The sequence below is a fragment of the Phodopus roborovskii genome, unplaced genomic scaffold (assembly GCF_943737965.1).
Source record: "Phodopus roborovskii unplaced genomic scaffold, PHOROB, whole genome shotgun sequence".
NCBI classification, from domain to species: domain Eukaryota; kingdom Metazoa; phylum Chordata; class Mammalia; order Rodentia; family Cricetidae; genus Phodopus; species Phodopus roborovskii.
This window is the reverse complement of record NW_026125938.1, coordinates 259,015-279,254: the sequence shown is the minus strand read 5'-3', so window position 1 is coordinate 279,254 and position 20,240 is coordinate 259,015. Positions and strand designations below refer to the sequence as shown.

At 37.1% G+C, this 20,240-nt stretch overlaps 1 protein-coding gene across 1 annotated transcript; it reads right to left on the bottom strand.

The window, feature by feature from the left end:
* Positions 1 to 675: 675 nt before the first annotated feature.
* LOC127218044 (melanoma-associated antigen B4) lies at positions 676 to 1,707 on the bottom strand. Its single transcript, XM_051179055.1, has one exon. The coding sequence runs from the start codon at positions 1,705 to 1,707 to the stop codon at positions 676 to 678; it is 1,032 nt and encodes a 343-aa protein (XP_051035012.1).
* Positions 1,708 to 20,240: the final 18,533 nt, after the last annotated feature.

Below are 20,240 nucleotides of genomic sequence, written 5' to 3'. Positions count from 1 at the left end.
CTTATCTTATATCTGAAATCTGTAATTCTTCATATTATATTTTTACTTGTTCATGTCAAATCTCATCATCTTCTTACTTGTAGTTATGACTAGGCTTTAAAGTCCTCTTGAGTACTGATTGAATTGGGTTTGGAGGTCCAAAGAACAGATGCTCAACTATGCTTTGTAAATAAATAATGAAGCAATGAAAGCATTAATAAAAAGTTTATTATAATTGGTTAGTTTGCCCATTGAGCAAGTAATCAGATCCAAGTTTGTGTCAATTGATATTACAAACAACAGACAAACCATGCAGCCAAATAGGAATGTATCATTGTATTTGTTTCACTAGTGTGTGATATTTCATTTCCATGAGAATCACTTTTACAATTTCTTGTTACCTTATGCGACACTAAAAAGAATTGTGTGGAAATTTTTCAATTGTTTTTAAAGTAACAGAACTCTTTGGTTATAAAATCAAAATGCAACAATAAATGTGTCCAGCATTATATTAAGAAACAAAGATCGTGAAACAAATTAATTTTCCATTAATGGAACATGTTCAATTCACCGAAATAATTATACATAACATTTTCTCATTGTATAACAGACAAAAATAAAATATATGCTTTATTCCTGTGACCCATAAACCCTCCACTATATGGAAGGCTAACTACTTTTCCAAGTTTGTTGCAGCTATTTGTGAGAGGAGCTGCAGGCCGCACTCATGGGATGAACCCTGGCCATGGCAGCTGTGCAACCCAATGCTGGAGATCCCTGCTCTGCTCTCTCCATTTGATCTTTAAGAGCTTCTTCATATGGAGTAGGGAAGAAGCTGGGAACCGTGTCATTGATCCTAGCCCAAACCTCTAGGACTTTCATTTTGCTGGTTTCCACATGGGCCCGGGAACCCCACAGGAAATCATATCGTGAGGATTTACCCTCAGACATCTTGTGCATCTCAAGGTAATTTTGCTCAACTAGATCTTTGGTGATGAGCTTTCGGGGCTCCCCAAAGATCAAATGCTTCCGCCCAGCATATACTCCTAACACACTCAGGAATTTCCAGACCTCTTCCTCAGTAGCACGATTGCCTTTTGTGAATATCAGACCCAAGATGGTCATCAGTAGACCCATCTTTGGCAAACCCCTCTTGCCACTTAGAATTTCAGCAGTGGAGAGACCTAGCTTGCTGACAATGGCATAGGACTGACTATTGGGATTGATTTTCTTCAAACGCATTCCAAAGATCATTTCCATGCGGGAGGAAGATTTCCTAAGGATGTCAGAAAATTGTGTTTTGTATTTCTTGTTGACAACCTTCAGCATATCATCATCTGTGAACTCCTCACTCTTCTGAAACTTCTCCAGCAGGAACTCAACCAGCATACTCGCCTTCTTTGTGAGAGCATCTTTGCATATCGGCTGATTGAAGGCTTCTGCCTGAAAGGCACGTGGCTTTCCACCAACAGCAGGAACATCAGAACCACCAGCACCTAGATTAGAGCCTGTGCAGGACACACCTGCATCAGGAGAGGAAAGACATGCAGCTCCCTTAGGAGTGCGGGCATTAGAAGAGCTTGGGGAATTAGCTTGGCCAACATGAGGAGATCCTGATTTTCCCACTGCAGAAGGTTGAACCCCTTGGCTGTCCCCATGCGCACGATGATGTTTGGCACGGGAGCGGCCCTTGCTCTTCTGACCCTTATTCTTGTGGGCCCTAGGCATGACAGCAGGGGTCAAAGACAATAATCAGGATTTTAGTCAGGAGAACCTGGCAAGGCAGGAACCTGGAAGGATAGAAAGAAAATGTGTGAGTAAAGAATAACTTTACTGTTAGGAAGGCCTCCTTCACTGCTTTGCTAAAGGACAACATACTGTGTTCCTGTTCTCCTGTTTAGCTTGATCAGGACTCCTGCTCTCCTAGTCAGCTTGATTATTGTGGACCCTGCAAAAGAAATTAGAGTTTGTTAGACTGCTGCATGACAACCCAATTTGGGGATTCCTAGTGAGAGGACTGGCTGTTCCCCCTGAATAAGAATCAACATGCTCATGGTTTACGTTCCCAACCATGTATGTATTCATGTTTGGTTAAGTCTGAATATCCATTTCTCTCCATTACTTTGAAGTTCATTCTACAAAATTCACGGCTACCATTTCATTCAAGGGATCTCAGAACTCTTAGTGCTGTCAAGAGAGGCGATATTCTAGAGCCCTTGCAGTTACCAAGAGTATGAGTCACACAATGAGGAAAGTCCTTACCAGGTAAGGCCCCTAGTAACAAAATGTCCCATACCTCTATTCTATTAGAAACAAGTGGAAGTAGTATATCATTTGGGGGCTTCCCTGATCCACTCATACTATTATCATACAGAGTTCTGGTGTCTGTGCCCCTTCCCAACCTGGTATGGAAAACGAATTCTCCGTAATCTTAACAATGAGCCTCTCTGTAACATAGCAAGTTCCAAGAATTCCCCTTATGCTGCCTGAGTCAACCAGCCTCACACATGAAACTTCATTCCCTGTGAGACTTGTTGGCAAAGACAATGGCCTCCGGTTCTAACAACCAAGTTCCAGAACTCTGGAGACGGAGAGGAGTAGGTGCAGGGTTTGTTGTCACCTCCTTTCCCAGAGAATGATTTATAGATTGAGGGGATTCCCAGTGGTGTAGGATTGTCACCATTTCAATTCAGATTATCTCCCAAGGCACAGAACAACACTTAGAAGTCTCTCTTACTTGATCAGAGGCCACACCTCTCAGACGAAGGCCATGTCCCCACAGGCTGGGGAAGCGGAAGTCAGAATCATCTTCTTCCTGTTCCCCTCCCCCCACCCTTTTCTATGTCTTGGAATAGAATCCCAAGGGTGGTCCATTCCATTGTTCCAGAGCAGGGGAGGACGTGTTGCTAATTTTTTCCCCCTGTTGATTTGTCATTGGGCTAGGATACCTCTTGAATGAGCTGAGTGAGGAACTTGGTATCTCATTTCTATCATAGTCCTGAATAGGAAGGAAGATGAAGAAATTTTGAGCCTAAGATTCATGATTACCAACTTACCATAAAGTATGAATAGGGCTCTAGCAGGCCAGTTTTCTTTTACGGATAGAGCCCTGAGTCATTGAAAAGTTTGCCCCTATTTCCTTCTGGAAATGGCTATATAACGCAGCCTGAGCATCCTTCCTCAGCATCTAGAACACAGAGCTAACAGTAATGCACCACAATGCTTGCTGTTTACAAATTTTACAATTATAAATGAAATGAAAAAAAAATTCATCAAAATATCTGAGTGGCAGAGAAAGGAGTACATGGACGGACTTGTGCCTTTTGGCTTGTCAATGCTCATAAGAGGATGCTGAAATAAATATGTAACTATATGAATGGATTTGTCTTTATATCTATTTTGTTTTCACTAAAATTTTATTTGTTTTGTTCTGCCTGCCTGCATGTCTGTTTTTTTTTTTTTTTTTTCCACATGTGTTCCTGGTACCTGCATAGTCTAAAAGAAGTTTTCAGATACCCTGGAACTGGACTTAGAAATAGTTGTAAAGTACCATGTGGGTTGTGGGAATTAAACCTGGGTGCTAAAGAGAATCAGGCAGTGCTCTTAACTGCTATTTCATCTCTCTAGCCACTTTAGAACTAATTTTACGCAGGAATATTCAGTTTACACACAACTATGATTTTTATATCTTCTTAGGAGATTAATCTCTGCATTATTATATCGCACTCTACTATCTCTGATAAATTCCCTTTATCTAAATTTTGCTTTTTAGGCCAGGCAATGGTGACACATACCTTTAATCCCAACATTCATGAAGCAGAAGGTAGATTTCTGTGAGTTTGAGGACAGCCTGGTCTACAAAACAAGTTCCAGGATAGCTAGGGCTGTTACACAGAGAAATTGTCAAGAAAGAAAGAAAGAAAGAAAGAAAGAAAGAAAGAAAGAAAGAAAGAAAGAAAGAAAGAAAGAAAGGGAGAAAGAAGGGAAGGAAGAAGGAAGGAAGAAGGAAAGAAATGAAGGAAGGAAGAAGGAAGGAAGGAAGGAAGAAATATTTGCTTCTTCTTGTGAAATAGATATGGCCAAATTTGACATTGTTTTTATTTCTGTTAAAATGGTAGAACTTTCCTCTCATGTTCATCTTTAATATATTTTTAATCATTATATTTAAGACTACCTTCTTGTAGACAAGACTTGCTTTTATAATCCACTATGAAACTTTCCAACTGTTACATAATATGTTTAGGTCACTGATTTAGTATTGTTCTTGTGATACTTATACTAATATATAGCAAGTGTCCTTTTGTTTTAATCATTTTTGTCTTTCTGTTTCGCTTTAGCATTTCTGATAGTAATTAAGAAATTTTTATTTTTCTGTTTCCTCTCTTAACACACAAATTATACATTTTCAAAAATTTATTTCTGGTTTCCTTAGACTTTGAAGTGGATCTTTCCAATCAATCAAAGTCTACTTTGAAATTCTATTATAAGACTTCATAAATGGTGCAAGTATCTTCACACAGACTACTTTCAAATTTTGCTTCCTCTCTCATATTTCTGTCATGTTATTTTAACATTCATATACGGTAGATATATTGAGGCAAAGAATAAAATACTTCACTTTATATTTATTTATTATTCTACAACACAGTTATGTTTTCCTGTACATATGAGTTTCTGACTTACATACTTTTTTTTCTTTCTGAAAGAGTTCTTTTAACATTTCTTACAAAGCATATCAAACAGTTGCATACCATGTCAGATTTTGCTTCTCACATAGTAACTTCTATTCTTCATTGTTGGAGAAAAAATTAGTTGCTGTAGAATTATATGTTGGTTGGTGGTTATTTTAAAACCATTTTCAATTTGATTCCCTTTCATATTTCTGCTGAAACTACAAATCGTGTTTCTATGTTGTACATTTTTTCTGTTATAATTGTTTGTGGGGTTTTTTGTTTGTTTGTTTATTTTTTCAAGACAGGGCTTCTCTGTGTAGTTGTGGAGCCTATCCTGGAACTCACTATTTTCAACAGGCTGGCCTCAGACTCACAGAGATCCACCTGTCTCTGCCTCCCAAGTGCTGGGATTAAAGGTGTGTGCCAACACCACTTGGTTCTGTTATAATTCTTAATATATTGTGTATAGGTATTTTTATTACCTGCTCTGAAAATTCCTAAATATATTCCATACTAGAGGCTGATCATAACACTCATGCCATTTTATGAATTCTTTACTTTGTTATTGTTTAGTATGTATGCATTATACTGTTTTGTTGAAAGCAAAGTATTATGTCATAGTTATAAAGAACTAAATTAATTAAGTGTCCATTGTGAAATTTTATATTTTAGGATTCATGATCTGATTACAATATCCATGGGTATTAGCAGCCGAAACATCCACTGCTATCCTTATTTTCCTGAAATATGTGATTTTATGCTTAGTATTCCTGTGTTGTTACATAGGAGATTTCTAGATGTGTTGGTATCGTGTGGGGTTCAGAGATTCATTCCATAACCCTATGATTGTTCTTCAATATCTTGTTGAGTCTTTGTCACTTTATTACCCCAGGTAATGAAGAAAGTGAGGAGTTTATGCTGCTTGGCATTTTACTTTCACAGCTTAGAAAGTTAGAGGGGGAGTGGCTTATCTATTCTCTTTCTCACTTTGTTTGAACTCTAATGAAACCCTATGTCATTTAGATTCTGTTAAGTATTTGTCACTTTTCTTTATTTTGAAGCACAGATCACAAAGCTTAAGATTTGTTCATTTAAACCTACGTAGGACAGGGTTGACTCTGTTCTTCTTAGATGGTCAAGACTTGTTAAGGAATTTACCCAATTTGATGTTTTGATAGAATATGCTCTTTAATTTGACAGAATAATATTAAAGTTCATTACTAGCATTTTCCAAATTTTGCTGTCTTTTATAAAATTCTGTGTTCACAATGGCATTCTTTCTCAGGCCTCCAAATTTAATGCAAAAATTCTTTGTACTAGTAATAAAAATGTTTGCTTTGTGGCATAATTGCAAGAGACAAGATCCCAGAGTTCATGAAAAGTGTTGCAGAGACTGATGGAGGAAACAAAATTGGAGTCATTGTTCTCTTTTCTTTTTAACAATCTTTTTTTTTTTTATTTTACATACCAATCCTAGTTTCCACTCCCTCCCCTCCTCCTGATCTCCTTATCTTTCCCCCACCCCACCCACCATCCACTCCACACAGAGGGCAAGGCCTCTGATGAAGAGTCAACAAAGTCTGTCACATCACATTGAGATAGGACCAAGGTCTCATCCTTCCCATACCACCCCCATATATAAGCTCAGTAAGGTATCGCTCCATAAGGAATGAGATCCAAAAAGCCAGTTCATGCACTAAGAATAAATCCTTTACCCATTGCCAATGGCCACATAAGATGCCCAAGATACATAACTGTCACCCACATTCAGAGGGCTGCAAGTTCTGCAGCTGCCAGTTTAGAATCTGAGCTCCTACTAGCTTCGGTCAGCTGTTTCTGTAGGTTAATTGTTTATTAATGCCTTTGTGTATATTTATGATTTCTCCTCACATAAGCAGATATCCATGAGAACACTTTCATCACTTGCTTATAAACTACAACTGAAATCTCACACATTTGTTGCTTATACATCAGACCCTCCCTGACCATCTTTTCTTTTGTGACTTGTTCAAAAACACTTAAGACTCCTACCAGTGAGCAGACAATGCAAATTGTTTCCAGAACAAATGAATAAACAGAACATTTTTGTTTCTCCGTGCCTATTTGTTGCATCTATCTCTCAGTTTCAACTAACCATGATGTTTATTTTATTTAATTTTCTTCATACTTGTCAAAATGCCTATAGAGCAGTGTTACTGAAAGCTGTTTTCTAGAAGGGAAGCCTCTATACCAGAGATTCTATACGTAAATAAATTTTGTATATTAACTGTTTGGCTATAACTTGCATTTTTGTTATTTCTATCTGCAATATAATATCATTAAAAGGAAGCTTTTTTTGTACTCCTTAATTTTTTATTGTTCCTTAAGTTGGTGTATATTTAAGAGGGCTTAACTTAAGGTACAGCTATTTAATTCATTTTGTTTTCAAAATAGCAAGATCATGTTTTAAAATTTCAGTTCAAATTAGGGTCCATTAAAAATCAATCAATAAAAATATTGTAAAAGTTCTTATTTGCCTAAGAAAATACAATAAAAATGATATTCATTTCCAGGACTCTTCTAGTTCAAAAACAAAAGATTGTAGTGAACATTTTCCATATTCTTGATCAGCCATCTGCTATTCCTATAGCTTATCTGAGAGAGTGTGTATCCCATTATGAGAAATCTGCTTTGGCAGTTCATAGGGCATACCATGATTGCTAACAAGCACCACTACCAATTCCCTAATGAGTACAGAGTTGTACTTTATTATTAAAATAGGGAACACATTTGTTCCACCTTGTTTTCTGAAGGGCTGAAAATTATTCTTGGTAAACCCACTATTTCCAATAGGTTTCAAAACACAACTCTTTCTGTTCTCAGTTTAGTTTTCCAGAACTCAGCATTATTTTTCCTGTCTCTTCTTCTACTTTGTCTTTTATTTCAATATCCCATAACATTTTTCTTTTTAATTTTTTCACAGAATATATTTTATGTTTCCCTTCCCCAAATTCCTCTCAGATCCCCTCCACCTCCCTGCCTACCCACCTTCATGTTTTTGTCTCTCTAAAGCAACAAACATAAAAATAACAAAAATAAAAACAAAACAAGATAAAAAAAGTGCCAAAACAAAATGAAACAAAAACCCACCAAAACAAAATAAGTCATGGAGTTCATTGTGCTTTCTTTTGTTGTTGTTGGCTATGAGACTTGCCCTAGAGTGTGGTTGACATACCCAGTGACACTCCATTGGTGAAAACTAATTTTCCCTTTCTCGGCAGGTATCAATTGCAATAACTTCTTGTTTAGGAGACCTGGTGTCTACTTTCCTCTCTCAGTGTTGGGACCATGTCTGGATTTTATCTGTGAAGGTTTTAAGTGTGATGCCACAGGCTCTGAGAGTTCATATGTCCATTAGGCTTGATGTGCCTGAAAGATGCTGTTTCCTTGGAGTTGTCTACCACCTTTCTCATCTTCCCAATCTTAGAGGAAACAATTTCATTTTTCCCATAATCAGTATTTTTGCTATTCATTTGTCAAAAATGAGCTTTTATTTTGTTTAGGCATGCTTCTTCTATTCCTGATTGCTTCAGGGTATTTATCATGAATGACATTTTCTCAGGTTTTCCCTTCAGTTACTTAAACAATCATATGATTATTATTGTTTCTTCTGCTTATGTGCTGTATTATGTTAACAGATTTGCATATACTGTGAAATTTATGTAATTTTGTAAAAAATCCAACTGAATGCACTTTGTAAATCATTGCTGTATTCAATTTGCAATAACTTTATTAAGGATGTTTGCATCTATACCAAATAATATTGGTGAACAGTTTTCTCTTTCCCCATATCTGCATCAAGTTTGAAAACCAGGTAAGTTCTGACATCATGGAATTATTTCAGAAATGTTTCTTTCCTTTCTGTTGTATGGCACAGTTTCTGATATAACTCATTCATTTCTCTAGGATATTCTTTGTTTGGACTCACTAAAGCTTCAATTTCAGTGTTTTTTTTATTGGACTGTTTAGACTTTTATGTTCTCTAAGTTCAAGTGAGGCAAGTCATATGGCATTAAAAACTTTTCCATTTAGATTTTTACAATATACTATAATATTAATTATATCATATATAAATCACACACACATATATATGTATCTGGTATTTATGGAATTTTAATTTATTTTATATGTATAAATATTTTGCCTGTGCCTTTATCTCCATTCCCCACATAAATGCAGTTCCCACAGAGTCCAGAAGAAACTATCAGATCCTCTGGAACTAGAATTTGAGGTAATTGTGAGCTTCTATGTGAAAACTGAAAATCAAACCAAGATACTATGGAAGAATAGTTAGTGCTCTCAACTTGCAAGCCATCTCTCCAGCCCTGTCATTTTTTATGTATATAAATTTATTGATTTGCTTATTTTGTTTCTTTCTCTCTTTTTAACTATTTAGTTAATGGTTTACCAACATTGCTTACCATTTCAGATAACCAATATTGTTTTGGTGATTTTTATATTTATTTTATTAGCTCTATTTAATTAACTTTCGCTCTGGTCTTTATTTCCTTCCATTGCTTGTAGCCTTACCTTGTATTTACTTCTCTAAGTACTTAAAATGAACCACTTGGTTACTTATTTCTGCTCTCCCTGATATTTTAATGTTGGCTGTCATAGTTAAGAAACTTCTTATTATATCTGTCTTATGTGTAGCTTAGATGCTTCTATTTGTGACTGATCATAGTAATTTTAATAACTTTATCCATGATTTTTCTTAAGAGCCACTGATTGTTCAAAGTATCAATCACTATGTGTTTGTGTAGTTTCTGTAATTTCTCTTCAAGGGTTTTCTGGTTTCAATTCATTATGAGCTGGCATGACATGGAAATCATTTTTATTGCTTTGTCTTGTTAAGTATATGCCACTTTTTACCAATTAGATACACTTTTATTTTTACCTGAATAATATTCAGTTAATAATATAATGTGCCTGTGACAGATAGTCTTAGTTGTCTATTTGATATACCTTGTGTTATGTGACATTTTCATTCAAACTGAAACTGTCCTTCTGAAATGAAACATTTTTCTTTGGGAGGGAGAGTAAGATCCATGAGTCTCAGGAGGTGAATTTTTCTTTTAAAAAAATGGTAAAAGTTTAGGAGAAGAAAAACTTCAAAGTTTAAACTTTAAAGTTTCTTGAGAGCTTCTCCACAGTAATATATAATGGAATACTGGTGGAGGCAATTCTGACTAGCCATGCTCCAAGGAGAACAGATACACCAACTGTCAAGTTGCCTGTGATCTTTGCAGAAGACTATTGTCAGTTTTGCAGTATCCATATGCGGGTGTATTTTTTTTTCAGATGAGACAGTTGCTTTTAAGTCATCCCTGCTTTTTAAAAATAATTACTCTCCCATACTTCTGTTAATAACCCCAGTAAAAAATACATTGATTCACCAAATACTGTAATTGTTAATTTAGTATTTTATGGGTTCCTTTTGTGAATAGATATGGAGTTGTTTGCTTTGATATATGTGTATACATGTGTGAGTGTGGATGCATGTGTTGTCTCTAGGAAAAATTTATCACATAACATCTGACAATGGTGAGCCTTATTTGGGAAATTGTCTCTACTGGATAGGCCTGAGGAGGCATTTTCTTGATTGAAAATTGATTAAGAAAGCCCCCACATTCTCTGTGGTCAGTTCCATTCATAGACAGGATTTGAATTCTGCTTTGTCAGGTGAGAATGTAGCTAGTTTGACTTTTCTGATTCCAATTTTTGAATATCCTCTTTCATTTTTCCATTCTCAGTTTTTATATAGCTTTGTAGATGAGGCGAGATTCTTCCAAAAACTGGTTTTCTTTCTAATCAGTCAGTATTGGAAGAGAAAATTAACTCTATTTACCCTCAGGGTTATTTCAAACATTCTACTAATCCCCTCCACCCCCAGATTTTCTTTTTCACTTATTTATTTGTGTATTAATTTAGTTGTTTTGAGACAGGCTGCAGTTTTCTCTCCATTCTCACCTCCCAGTCCCCTCACCTCTGTTACCACCCCCAATCCACTCCTCCTCTATTTCTGTTCAGAAAAAGACAGGTGTCACATGAATGTCAATATCACATGGCACATCAATTTACAGTAAGATGAAGCACCTCCCCTTGTATTAAGGCTGGAAAAGCTGACTCAATATGAGGAATAAAGTCCCAAAAGCTAAAAAAAGAGTTAGAGATATTCCTGTTCCCGATGTTACAATGTTCACATGAAGACAAAGTTACACAATTGTAACATGCATGCACAAGGCCTAGGTCAGTAGCATCAGGCTCCCTGATTGTCAGTTGAGTCTTTGTGAGGCACTATGAACCCAGGTCAGTTGAGTCTGTGGGTTTTCTTGTGGTGTCCTTGACCCCTTGGCTCCTATAATACTTTCTGCCCTTCTTCTGCAAGATTCTCTGTTATCCACTTACTGTTTGGCTGTGGGTCTCTGCATCTGTTTCTGTCTGTTTGTGGATTGAGCCTCTCTGACAACAATTTGGCTTGCCACCAGTCTTATCATAGGAGATGTCTAGCTCACATTACATCCCTGCTATTTCTAGGAGTCTATGTTAGGCTCTTCCTTGTAGATTCATGGGAGTTCCCTTGTACCATGTTTTTACCTGACCCTGAAAGGTCCCCCACTCTCAGTAGTCTTTCAGGTTTCCCCTCTCCATCCACCTCCCTCTTCAACCTGATCATTCATGTTCCTATCGCTACCACCCTAAGTACACTCACAAAATTTCTTATTTCCCCTTCCCAGGGAGAGTCATCCATTCCCCCTTGAGCCTTCTTGTTATTTAATTTCTCTGGGTCTGTGGATGGTAGTATGATTATCTTGTACTTTATAGCTAATATCCACTTACAAGTGATTGCATTTCATGTTTGTCTTTCTTGGTCTGGTTATCTTACTGAGGATGTTTTTTTTCTAGTTCCATCCATTTGCCTTCAATATCATGACACCATTGTTTTTAACAGCTAAGTAATACTTCTTTGTATAAATGCACCACAATTTCTTTATTCATTACTCCATTGAGGGATATCAAGGTTGTTTTCAGGTTCTGGCTATGAGAAATGAAGCTAATATGCACATAATTTAATAAGTGTTCTTGTGGTATGGATTAAGCATTCTTTGGGTATATTCCCTAAAGTGGTATATGTGGCAGATTGAGTCCCGTTTTCTGAGAAACTGCCATTTTAAATTCAAATACATATTATTCTTTCATTCTTATTAGAAGTTTGTTAGCAATTGAATTAACAATGATTGACTGTTTCTTAATTCACTTAATTCACTTAAGATTTATGTTTTTCTGAGCTCTCATGATTGTGTGTTTTATTCATTTTCATTTATCTAGGCATAAGTTTCCTAGGCATAAATTGGCCTAGTGGTCATTAATTGGCTTATTTATGCTTATCTTGGAAGGTTATTATTTTTCACTTGATATTTAGTTCTAAAATTGGGGGAAATAATAAACCAGGTTGGAAGTTATTGTCTAGAAACACCACTCCAAGATTCCCCAAGATTTTATATTTTCTGTCTAGAAATCAAAAGTTATCATGGTTTCCTTTTGTAACTGAATTAACATATGACTCTGACAGATATTAAGATTCTATAATCTATCTTAGCAATTTAAATGAAATGTAATTTGGAGAAAATCTTTTTGGTTATGTACTGCAGAACTAAACTGGAGGCAGGGTAATTGTAAATTAGAGTCCAACCTGGATTATATAGCAAACACTGTATCAAAAAGAAACAAATTACCCCATCAATAACAGGCCATAGCCTGACTCTCTGGGCTTACACTCCCACCACATACCCACAACCCTTAAAATGCTTCAATTACCAAATAGCCTTTTGTCACATAAGACCAATGCACTGGGCACTGGATCATCATCTCACGTGGGCCTATGCAAAAGATGTAAATTTGGCATGGATGCTTGAACCTTTATACTTCAAGTTGTAAACTTGTAAACAGATGCTATATTTGTTGCAATGGAACCAAAGAGAAGAACAGTAATTATTAAACAGTTAGTAACAAATATAGATGGCCTTTGCAAATCAACTGTTTTAAAAGACAAATAAAAAAATCTGAGAACTAAACATGTTAAAGATATTTCCAATCACACAAATGAAGAAGGTTGGCATGGCACCACCACTGCCATTTTTCCATCATGTTCTATTGCCAAGGATGACTTTGAGTAGAAAATCAAATGTGTTAGCCAGGTAGAAATGGGAAAACTGTAATGATGACTGTGGTTACTCCAGTTGCTAAACGTAACAGTCTAAACCCATGACAACCCATAAATATACTTCTCGGGTTGCTAAGAGTTCTGTAAATTGAGTCAAAGTCATCGCATTTAGAGTAGAAGACAGGAAATCATCATAGTGAAGCATAGAAACCCCTGAATGATAAATTATAAATGGTTGAATGAATGGAATTTGGTAAAAGATATATTTCCCCATATTTTATTAACACATCAAAAGGTCAAAAATGTGATGCCTATGTTCTGTAGTGTGAAAGAAAATTTCTAGTGTTCAATACATTGTACCTAATTTCAAAATTGTCAGACCTCACTGGGAGTCCTTGGCCATAATCACTGAAGCTGTTAATGAAGAAGTTCTAAGTACACTGGTTTTGAACAGGCTAACAGTTGGTCATCGTGTTGTAGCAGTCAAAGCTACAGGGCTTAGGCACAAGAAGAACCAGCAGAATGATATGGATATTACTATTGATGTTGTTGTACTTGAAGAAGAGTTCTTGCCCCAGATTTAGCAAAAGGAGAAGTCATTGGCATCACCAAAAAATGCTATGTTTTTTTTTAAAGGAAAATGAAATTGAAACACATATTCAAGCAATCACTGAGCAAGTATACAGGACAACTAGTGAAAAGGAAAATGAAAAGCTGAATGAGAAACTGGAAACTGACTAAAACTTCAGATTGGAGGGAGAAGTTATGTTGAAGTGAAAGAGAAGGTACAAATGTCCCCAATTCTATAAGAGGAGCTCTTGAAGAAAGCATTGTTGTAGGAGGGGATTGACTGCTTTGGTGAATCTCAGTCTTGGATTCATTAAAGCATGCTAAGATCAGAAAGTAGGTACAGAAATTTTTCAAAGAGCACTCAAATTTGTTGCAGTGACTTTTGCCAAGAATGCAGATGTTGAATGATGTTTGGTAGGTGAGAAAATTCTGCAGAATTCCTCCAAAGTTGGTTATGATGCTGTGCTCTGAGATTTTCTGTTCATGGTGTAAAAGGGAATCATTGATCCCACAGTGTTTGGAAGACCTGCCTTACTGGCTGCTGCTGGGACAACCTAACTGGTAAGTACAATGGAAGCTTTAGTGACAGAATACTCTACAGAAGAGAAGATCTCTAGAAGCAATGTGTAGAATGGGAAGGGTATAGGGAATTGACATGTTTTAACTCCTAAAATAATGTTGTTCCCTTATCATTTAATTGTGTAAGGAAGCTCATGACAGATTCCTCACCTGTAACTTCAGAGAAGTCACCTGAAGAAAATAGCTGAAGAAAGGGTTGACTAAACACTGTAAGCATGAGTTAATGGTTTGCATTGATAATATACAATTATTTACTGCTGTCAATGTCTATGCCTAAAAATAATTTGTTTTGTGCTTTTGAAAGACATTTTTAAATATCTTAAAAATAGAAACAAGTGAAACAAACTAAACACAGAAAATGTAGCCTATAAAACAGGAAAAAGAAAGGAAGGAAGGAAGAAGAATGATAAGAATGAAATTATAAAAGTTTGCTTCCTAGAGGTTTTGGACTGAGAAGATTCTTTCCAGTTCCTATTATAGTGAAACAGTTCAGGTGTGAAACAATGAAAGATAATGGGACAGACATACGATGAGTCCAATATAATCTCTATCTATTTCCACTAAACAAGTATGAAGGCTAAGACTCAGGCCCAACCATAATCTTGATGTTAGTGACAAGGCATCATTCATTCAAAATGTTTGACTTCCTTGAATGCTAGTAACTATTGATGGTACCAATGAGCTTTGCATTTTTGAGTTAGACATGATTGTATTAACTGCAGAGAATCCCAGTGCACCCATTGGTATACCAAATGTCATCACCAAGACCAAGATGTATTCTTTCATATGTTGGAAAGTTAAAGTAAAAGAATCAATCTGTTTAACTCCTCTAATTGAGTTTTAATAAAATAGTCAAATACACAAATCTCAACAAAGAAACCCAATATGTTGAACTTTGCCTGCAGGCTATCAAGACTTACCCCAACTAAATCTAAAAGCGGGAAGTCTCTTTACCAAAGGTGATGTGGGCCAGCAACACCAATGTACTTTACAACAAAAATTCCCTGCTGCCCAAACTCTTCAGTTGGTTTATACCAGAGACTTCCCATCTCAGTGAATGTATTTTATGTCAGCATTCTACGCTGATATCTTGACAAGCATGTTCTCAGGATCTCTGACTGATGATTTAATGAAGATAACCTGTAAGATCTGATTATCTATTATGATCATTGCAATGATGTCAAACTACCTGATACTTAACATCCTTTAAAGGTATGGGGACAAAAAGATTTGTATTTTCTATTCTGAACTAAGTGAGCTACTTAACACCATGGAAGCCTTAATTTCTTAAAATTGCCTTAATCCTCACTGGGAAATCTGCCTGATTTTATAAACTAAATGTGGTTAAATATTTTGTTTGCATATGAGTCCTCCATTGCTGATCCTCCTTCTCCAAGCCTATAGAGCTCTTTAAAAATCTTACAAAGATTGTAACTTTGCATGGATGTACAAACATTTTCCCTAACAGCATTTCAACAATGAGAGAACTTGGAAATCTGTATGATTTCAGCCTGAAACACTTTATTCCATGGCTTTTATTTAATGTAACAGAAAATTCTGTTCTGTACAAGTTTATGGTTTAATCTTATATGGACATGCTATGAAGAATTAATTGTGCTACCAGAAACATCCTGGGGAACCTGAAACTTTATGATATCCGGTATGTTGTGTACATGGTTTTGGATTCTGAGACAATATAGATGTGGATATTTTCCAGTGGGAAAAGATAAGTCATATGATTCCCTGTCATAACTAACTGGTATCAAGGGAAACAAAATTAAAAATAAACCTTTTGTCACATTGTTTCTCAGCTACTCTCTCACAGTAAGAAAAGTGACTAATAAAATGTTGGTGACATCAGGGACACTGGCTAAACCACGTGCCCCATTTAATTCATGTTAATTTCATCACAGTTTCTTGAATCTCTTAAGACATTCATTCCTAATATGGATGATCACTGCTGGGCACCTACTAGTACACCATGGATTTCTGTGCTTCATATGTTAATTGGAAATTTCTGACTCTCCATTTATGATGTCTTTGTCTCAGCAGATACCTATATATTTATTTTTATTTAGTGTGTGTGTGTGTGTGTGTGTGTGTGTGTGTGTGTGTGTGTGTGTGTGTGTATACACCATAACACATACCATATGGGTCTCAGGGAATGAACCTACACACCTCATCAGATTTTGTAAGCAAAAATCTTCACCCATTGAGCTCTCTCTTACACACATGCCCAGATCTTGCATTTGTATTTATTTTTGAGTTTATAAATTTATTTACTTATTTTAAATTTACATGTTGATCCCAATTCCTTCTCCCTCCCTCTTACCCTCTCTTCCTCCTCACATGCACCCTCCAACCACCCCCCACTCCACATGTAGGGCTATGCCATCCAGGTGGGGTCATGTAAATCTGACAAGTCATTTGAAGTAGGGACTAGGACTTCTCTTCTGTCTCTAGGATAAGGGAGTATCCCTCCATGGGGGATGTGCCAGCAAGGTCCTTTTGTGCACCAGGAATACATCTTGGTCCCACTGTCTGAGGTCCTTTAGATTGTGCAGTCCTTCTACCTGAGAACCAAGTTCAGGGGTTCTGAGTCAGTCCCATGTTGGATTCCCTGCTATCAGTCTGGGGACCTGTTAGCTCCTCCTTGTTCAAGTCCACTGTCTCTATGTGTTTCTGCAACCTGGTCTTGTCCTCCCTCTCTCTCTCTCTCTCTCTCTCTCTCTCTCTCTCTCCATCTGGATCCTCGTTAAACTCAGTGTTTAGGTATGGGTATTTGCTTCTGTTTCCAACAAGTTCTAGATGAGGGCTCTATGATGGTAGATAAGTTAGTTGTTGATCTCATCAGGGAAGGGCATTTATGGTAGCCATTCCACTGTTGCTCAAATTGTTAGTTGGAGTCAGTCTTGTAGGCTACTAGACATTTCTTTATGTTCATGGCAGCATTATTTGTAATAGGAAGAACCTGGAAGCAACCTAGATGCCCCTCAACTGAAGAATGGATAAAGATATGGCACATTTACACAATGGAATTCTACTCTGCAGAAAAAAAAATAATGGAATCTTGAAATTGGCAGGCAAGTGGATAGAACTTGAAGAAACCATCCTGAATGAGGTAACCCAGTCACAAAAAGAGGAACATGGTATGTACTCACTCATATATGGATTTTATACATAGAGCAAAGGATCACTAGCCTGTAATTCACAATACCAGAGGAACTAGGATAAAAGGTGTATTCAAAAAAGGATTCATGTAATGTCCCTCACAGAAGGGGGAAGGGACAAGTCCCCCAGAGTACATGGGAAGTGGCAGAGCAGTGGATGGAGAGGGAACTAGACGAAAAAGAAGGGAAGGAGAGGAAAGGACTTGCAACTAGGAAGATTCAGTCAGGGTAGGAATAGAAGACAGAAGGAGAGAGAGAGAGAGAGAGAGAGAGAGAGAGAGAGAGAGAGAGAGAGAGAAGGAGAGAGAGAACATGAAAGAGGGAGCCAGTATTGGCTTGAAGAGCATCTGTTAGTTTTTTATATAGGGTCTCTTTTAGTTTAGTTTTGCTTTTTAAGGAATGTTCTTGTTCTGTACCTTGATTATCCTGGAACTCATTGCTTACACAAGTATATCCATAAACATATAAAAATACACCTGTTTCTGACTCCTTAGTGCTAGGGTGAATGTTCCACCACACTTGAATTCACATGCCTATACCTTTTTTTTTTTTTTTTTTTTTTTTTTTTTACATAACCAAGTCGATTTAAATGAAAACAAACATTTATAGACAATATTTAGGTATTTGAGCTTTGTTCTTTCCAAACTACTTTCTGCTGGTAAGGGGCACTGTCATGGGGTATTCAAAGAACATTCAGAAATCCTGGCTGTAGTCTGTCAGGCTGCTTTGTCCAGCTGTTTTGAATGTAGGGATCACCTGGTACTCTGTTTCAGGTGGTCTGGCTTGATCAAACCAAATTAGTCTGGAATGAATCCACATCTTTTCATTTTCTGTGGAAACAAAAATAGAAATCCTTTTCCTCAGTAAATTGTCCTTGAACTTAAATTTTGGAGTCAAAGAATTTTTTTAATTTAATTTATTATTTTACATGTCGATCCCAATTCCCTCTCCCTTGCTCCCTCCCTCCCAACCTCCCTCCCTCCCAACCTCCTTCACTCCCTCCATTCCTCCCTCCCTCCTTCCCTACCTTTTAACCTCTCAGCCCTCTCACATGCACTCTAACCACCCTCCCATCCCCCAACCTCAATTCCATATGTAGGGGAATGTCATTCAGTAGGGGTCATTTAGCTCTGACAGTTCATGTGAAGTAGGGACTAGGGCTTCTCTCCTGTCTCTAGATTAAGGCACTTATCCCTCCATGGGGGATGTGTTTGCAAAGTCCTTTTGTGCATCAGGGATACTTCTCCTGTGTCTGGGAGACTTGTCCATTACCAGTTCTGTGAGGGATTTTATATGAATCTCTTTGAATACGCCTTGTGTCCTATTTCCTCTGGTGGTGTGAATTATAGGCTAGTGATCCTTTGATCTTGGTCTAAAATCCATATCTGAGTGAGAATATACTGTGTTCCTCTTTTTGTGACTGGGTTACCTCATTCAGGATGGTTTCTTCAACTGCCATCCACTTGCCTGCAAATTTCAAGATACCATTATTTTTTTCTGCAGAGTAGTATTCCATTGTGTAGATGTGCCACATCTTCATTAACCATACTTCATTTCAGGGGAATCTAGGTTGCTTCCAGTTTCTTGCTATTACAAATAGTGCTGCTATGAACATAGTTGAAGAGATGTCTTTGTTGCATGGATGTGGATCATTTGGGTATATGCCTAAGAGGGGGATTTCCGGGTACTGTGGTAAGCTAATTCTCATTTTCCTGAGGAACAACCATACTGATCTCTGAAATGGCTGCATGAGTTTGGAATCCCACCAGCAGTGGAGGAGTGTTCCTCTTTCTCCACATCTTCTCCAACATGACTTATCATTGGTGTTTCTAATTTTAGCCATTCTAGTAGGGGTAAGATGGAATCTCAAAGTTGTTTTGATTTGCATTTCCCTGATAGCTATGGATGTGGAACATTTTCTTAAGTGCCTTTCAGCCTTTTTGATTTCCTCTATTGAGATTTCTTTCGTCAGTTCTGTACCACATTTTTTAATAGGGTTTTTGGTGTTGTGTTGACTAGTTTCTTGAGATCTTTGTATATTTTGGAGATCAGCCCTTTGTTGGGTATAGGATTAGTGAAAATCTTTTCCCAGTCTGTGGGCTCCCGTTTGGTCTTGTCCACTGTGCCCTTTGCCTTACAGAAGCTTCTAAGTTTGAAGAGGTCCCATTTATTAATTGTTGCTCTCAGTGTCTGTGCCCCTGGAGTTATGTTCAGGAAGCGGTCTCCTATACCAATTTGTTCAAGGGTACCTCCTACTTTCTCTTCTAAGTGGATCAATGTGGCTGGATTGATGTTGAGGTCTTTGATCCATTTGGACTTGAGTTTTGTACATGGCGACACACATGGTTCTATCTGCAGTCTTCTACACACCCTCATCCAATTGTGCCAGCACCATTTGTTGAAGATGCTGTCTTTGCCCCATTGTATAATTTTAGCTGTTTGGTCGAAAATCAGGTGTTTATAGGTGTGTGGGTTAATATCAGGATTTTCAATTCGATTCCATTGGTCTACCTATCTATTTTTATGCCAATACCAGGCTGTTTTCAGAACTATAGCTCTGTAGTAGAGCTTAAACTCAGGAATGGTGATGCCTCCTGAAGTTCTTTTATTGTATAGGGTTGTTTTTGCTACCCTGGGTCTTTTGTTATTCCATATAAAGTTGATTATTATCCTTTCAAGGTCAGTGAAGAATTGTGGTGGGATTTTAATGGGGATTGCATTTGATCTATAGATTGCTTTTTGGCAAGATTGCCATTTTTACTATGTTATCCTACCTATCCAAGACCATGGGAGATCTTTCCATTTTCTGGTATCTATTTTAATTTCCTTCTTTAGTGCCACAAAGGTCTTATTATATAGGTCTTTTACTTGTTTGGTAAGCATTACACCAAGATACTTTATGTTGCTTGTGGCTATTGTAAAGGGTAATGTTTCTCTGATTTCTTTATGTGTCTCTTTGTCATCTGAAAAAAGTATTGCTACTGATTTTTTTTTGAGTTCATCTTGTATCCTGCTAGTTTGCTGAAGGTGATTATCAGCTGTAGGAGTTCCCTGGTAGAGTTTATT

Bases quoted from the DNA above. Each gene is read 5' to 3' on its own strand.
- LOC127218044 (XM_051179055.1), bottom strand. From the start codon at position 1,707: ATGCCTAGGGCCCACAAGAATAAGGGTCAGAAGAGCAAGGGCCGCTCC.